General features: G+C 50.8%; 1 protein-coding gene across 2 annotated transcripts in view; it reads right to left on the bottom strand.

The window, feature by feature from the left end:
- Positions 1-5,315, bottom strand: part of Doc2b (double C2 domain beta) — a 30,856-nt gene that overhangs the window by 7,340 nt on the left and 18,201 nt on the right. For both annotated transcript variants that reach the window (XR_001228975.2, XM_005349533.3), the window contains exons 6-7: positions 3,678-3,835; positions 235-316 (exon numbers count right to left, since the gene is read on the bottom strand). Coding sequence is in view for 1 of the 2 variants with exons in the window: in XM_005349533.3 (XP_005349590.1) it covers positions 235-316; positions 3,678-3,835 (240 nt within the window). In the remaining variant the exon portion in view is untranslated. The remainder of the gene's footprint in view (positions 1-234; positions 317-3,677; positions 3,836-5,315) is intronic.

Here is a 5,315-nt window from a genome sequence, read left to right as displayed (position 1 = left end):
CTGAACAGTCTAGGGGAGCCTTACCCACCATGGCTGAGGAGCTTCCCCATCACTGAACAGTCTAGGGGAGCCTTACCCACCATAGCTGAGGGCTCTTTCTAGGAGCTGCTCCCCATCCTCTCTTACCACTTTCCAGTTCCCACAGTGCCTCTTTGAAAACCAGGACCCTTCAGACCCTCACCCAGCCCAGGGGAGCCCACAACCCCTCACCAGTGACCCCCAGCCTGGCCATACCTCATTGAACTCTGGGTTTAGTGTTTTCTTTTTCACCGCAGTCTTGTGCTTGGATTTCTTGTCTACATCTGGCTTCAGGTATCTGGAATGATAACTGGGGACAGTTAGAGGCCGGGCAGAGCCGTGGACTGCACATGGTGCTAGCACACTGCTACGGGACACAACCCTGGTGACCTTTGTCCTAACCCTGAAGTGCCAGTCTGCCTACCTTGGGCAACACTGAGGTGGCTGCATGGTCACCTGAGCACACCTTCTGAGCGTGCCCAGAAGAAGAGGATGTGTCTTTTCTCTGGAAATCTGATCTTCACAAAGTTCACACCTCCCACAGGAAAGCTAGTTTTGAAAAGCAGTTTGTCCCTTTTCAGGAATTGTTAGTTTGTTTTTTTTTTTTTAGTGGGGGCAGGGAATGGGGAACATTGCAGTACTGAACCTGAGCTCTCAAGCATATAAGGCAAGTGCTCTAAACTGTTCTTAGCTCCAGCTCCAAGAGCTATGAGCTTCCACAGTGCCCCCCCCCGCCAGATTTACTAAGAATTCACACACCATAAACTCCATTTTTCTCAAGGGTAAAATCCAGTTTTTCAGCACATCTCTCGAGCTGGGCAAGCCTCTCTCCTCTGTAGGAGCCTGGAGGAAGTTCCTCTTTCGGCAGTTCTCAGGGATGACCCTCCAGGGGCGGGAAAGCTTGTGCCCTGCCCTCCTTAGGCTTTTCCTTTTTCTTTTCAAGACAGGGTTTCCCTGTGTACCTGTTACTCTCATGGAACTCACTCTGTAGACCAGGCTAGCCTTAAACTCAGAGATCCACCTGCCTCAGCCTCCCAAGAGCTGGGATTAAAGGCGTGAGCCTGGTCCCTCTTTAGGCTTTAATCTACTTTAGGTCCAGAAAGTCCAGGTGGCTTGCCCAAGGTCGCAGTTGGCAAGAGTGGTGCTTGGAAGCCAGGCTCAGTCTCCTTTCTCCGCGACAGGGAGGCCATGCACAGGCTGGGGATGCAGGAGGCCTCTGAACTCTCTTTTGCAAAATCTCTCACCCTGTCCACGCACAGACAATTGTGTGACAAATGCCTTGTTTCTGCTAAGTGTGCTCTGTGTTGGGGACCTCAACACAGTAAAAGACTAGCTTCCTAGAGGCTTAACTGTTCAAAGTCATGCTCACAATAGTCAAGGTTCTTGCATGCTTTTTGCCAAACTTTGCCCACGGAAAAACTGAGTGCCGTTGTTTAGAAATCCTTACTGGAAGCCCAGCAGGCTGCTGGGGGCTTTGTACTTGCTGCCTGAGCCCACCCATGTGAGTGTGGACACTAACCCCCTCCCGCCCAGTACGCACAGACTGGAAAGGAGGAAGAATTCCTACAAGTTGTCCTCTGACCTCCACGTGCACGAACATTTGCTGTCGGTCTCCTAGGATGGCTAGGATAACCCTGAACTCCGGATCCTCCTGCCTCCAGTTGCTAAGCGCTAGTATTGCAGATGTGACAACCACATCCAGCTTCAAGTTGAGGTTCTGCTGCATACACAATACCGGCTTGTTAAAACAGATCTTAGAAAATGCATGCTAACAAAGGTTGGTGGGAAGGGAGGGGAATGAAGATATATATGGACACAGACACTTCTGGATTTGTTTTGTATCTGTCACATAGTTTGCTACACAGCCTGGCTTCCCTGGCACTCAAGTGTGTAGCCCACCCACCCTCTGCCTCCACCTCCCAAGTGCTGAGGTTTCATGTATGCACAGCCTTGCCCAGTTTACAAATTACATGCTAACGCTCCCTTTACACACAATCATCCAAAGTTTAAACAACCTACATGCTCTTTAACTGGCAAAGTAACAATGAACCCATGCTTTACATACACGAGACTAACAATGAACCCATGCTTTACATACATGAGACTAACAATGAACTCATGCTTTACATACATGCGACTAACAATGAACCCATGCTTTACATACATGCAACTAACAATGAACTCATGCTTTACATACACGCTACTAACAATGAACCCATGCTTCACATACATGCTGAAAGCTACACAGCCATATCAAAGATGAAGTCTCCGGTGCATATACTGTGTGGGTGGGTGAACTTGGACAAAGCACCCGTGCAGATGAAGCCCGCCTGAGGCAGCATCTATCTGGTGTTTGATGTGAAATGTGGGAAGGGGAACGCTATTGGGATAGCTAGTCTGAGGATGCCCAGGGCTAAGGAGCTCCTGGGAAAAGAGCAAAACAGCTGGCCTTCTGTACCCATCGGTCCTAGACCCTCAGATTCAACCGAGGGTTGGATTTGTTGGCACTTGCCTGGAATTCCAGTTCTTGGAAGGCTGAGGCAGGAAGATTAGAAGTTCATGGCCTACCTAGTGCACATAGCGAGACCCTGCCTCAACCCCCACTCCTCACCCTCAAAAGAAAAGGGAAGAAACTTCACCATTACTCAGAGATAGGTAACAAGTATTGATGTGGCCCCAGGGGCAGGGAGGAGCTCCAACCTGTCAAAGTACCCTGCTTCCGTCAGTTTGCCTGTGCAAGTCAGCACCGAGGGAGCCCAGGTTTGGGGTCACCCTTCATATGACCTGCAGTTGGAGTTCACCCAGCAGATTGGCACTGAACACAATTTAAAATGTTCACGCCATGCTGGGGTTCTTTTTTTATTTTTTATTTTTTTAATATTTATTTATTTATTATGTATACAATATTGTGTCTGTCTGTATGCCTGCAGGCCAGAAGAGGACACCAGACCTCATTACAGATGGTTGTGAGCCACCATGTGGTTGCTGGGAATTGAACTCAGGACCTTTAGAAGAACAGGCAATGCTCTTAACCACTGAGCCATCTCTCCAGCCCCCCCATGTTGGGGTTCTGCATCTCATTTCTGTCTCCCGGGAAACGTGGTGTGACAGGTGCAGGTGACACATGCCGCTGACCCTCCAATCCTGCTCCACTCAGGAAGGCCAGCTCCCCTAGTCTCCTGGCACTGGCCCTGCGTCCTCCTCCAACTTGCTTGTGAGCCTGGATCCCTACTGGCCTTGCCTCCCTAGGCTCAGGTCTGACTCTAGCTCCACACATCCATGTGTGGTGGTTCACACCTTCAACTGCAGCGGCCAGAAGGTAGCAGCAGGATCTGGATACACAGTAAACTCAAGGGCAGCCTGCTATACACGTGACCATGTCCCCCATCACCAAAAAGAGATGACTGTTTTCTCTCCCAGTGGGAGACCCTTCTGCAGGCTTCAGTTTCCTCATCTATGAAATGGGATGACTGCATGTAGCTCCAGAGTCAACAACGACAACAACAACACACAAAAGAAAACACCCTGGTGAATAAAAGCCCCATTGCTCTGAGGCAACCCTCTTAGGGCTTGTCATGCTGCTCCAGCTCTGGCCATGGAGGACTCTAGCTCTTCCTGGTGAGCAGGGGAGTCAGGCACAGGCCTGGGTGCACACTCACGTTTTCACGTAGGGGTCCGAGTAGCCGTTAGCGTCCATGGCAGCCAGGTGTGCACAGCGCACGATGCCCACCAGCAGGCCCTGCTTCTGGGAGCTGTACTTGAGCGAGATGAGGATGCGGCCTCGCTCCTCCAGGGACTTGTCCTCTGCCTTGTCCACCTGCAGGAGAGGGTCATCACTCCGCCGTCCCTGTCTGCTTCTACCTTCTTGGCTAAGCAGTGAGGCCACCCATAATCTCACCCACTAGTGTCTACTTGCTAGTGCTCAGCTAGGCTTGGACACACAGGGATCTACAGAACCCGGGGGCTGGGGGTGCAGTTCAGTGGTACCCATTGCCTGGCATAAGTGAGGGCCTTGGCGCCATTTCTAGCTTGGAAAGGAAGGGAGGGAGGGAGAAAGGGAGGGAGGGAGGCAAGGAGAGAGGGAAGTGGGGAAAGGGAGGAAGGGAGACAGGCAGGCAACTTCTGTGTCCTTAAGTAAATTTTTTTCTAGAACACAGTCTGGCCATTTCCATCTCTGCCGCAGATGTTTTTGCCTACAGCAGGAGAAGTGGGTGGCAGTGACAAAGAGGGCCTGGTCTTCAGGGCCTGATGCATTTGTCACCCGGGTAGGAAGCCTGCCCCAGCCTGCTCTACCTTCTTCACACCCAAGCCTTCTCTGTGGACTTCAGCTCTGAGCTGGTGCCCTCTTCCATGTCTTTGCTTAATCTCACCTACTCCCGGAAATGTTGCAGGGTGCCCTGGCCCCCAGCCTGAATGACAGAGCTTTGCTACCTTCTGAGCCCCAGGCAGCTGGGAGCCTGATAAGAGATCCACTTCAGGGTGAGATGTTACCTCTAGGCCTCCACATCTCCCCCTCCATGTCCTGACAGCTAGAGTCTGTCTTCATTTCCCATCCTCCCCCAAAGTCACCCAGACACGCACAGTTGGAAGCCCCGTTCCCTGAGCGCCCCTCCTCAGCGTCTGCTAGGCTCTTCTATAAGCTCAGCCTTTGCCTGCAGCTGTGCTCTGCTTGGGGCTGACCTGAGTTCCTACGTGGCCAGGTCCAAACCTCACTGGAGATGAGAGAGTCCCGTGAGGTGAGGAAGGGAGGTCTGTGACCCACAGGCCTTTCTCCGAATTTCATGTCCAGAGCAGACATGGCTAATTGATCCCAGCATTCACTCAATTCAGACACAGCCTTGGCTTCCTTCTCAGCCCAATGCTCAGACAGTCATGACCAAAGGTGCAGATGTGGGAGCCTGGGCTCTGCATGGAGTACATGAGAGCAGAGATGTTTTCAAGGGCAGATGACACTACTGTACTTTACACTGTTGCGTCTGACCACCTCTTAACCAGGTATTTGGTTAGAATAAGTAGTATAAAATCTAAAACCACCAACTGTGTCCTTATAACCATAGTGGTTATCTCAAATGTCACTCCTGTGGTCACTGTGTATCTCCAAGATAGCCAATGAGCAACAAAGTAAATTCAAGGGAGGCTTAGCAATGGCCAAAGTATGTCTCAGGAACACTAGCAACACACAAGCATTCTCACAAATGTACACACATTTACACACGGTATGCACATGTGTACATTCCCTACTTATTCATACATTCATGTACACAGCGAGTCTTGGTTTTTTTTTTTTTTTTTTTGGT

This window comes from Microtus ochrogaster, chromosome 7 (genome assembly GCF_000317375.1).
Source record: "Microtus ochrogaster isolate Prairie Vole_2 chromosome 7, MicOch1.0, whole genome shotgun sequence".
NCBI classification, from domain to species: Eukaryota; Metazoa; Chordata; class Mammalia; order Rodentia; family Cricetidae; genus Microtus; species Microtus ochrogaster.
Note: the sequence above shows the minus strand (reverse complement) of the source record. Positions and strands in the feature narration are given on the sequence as shown.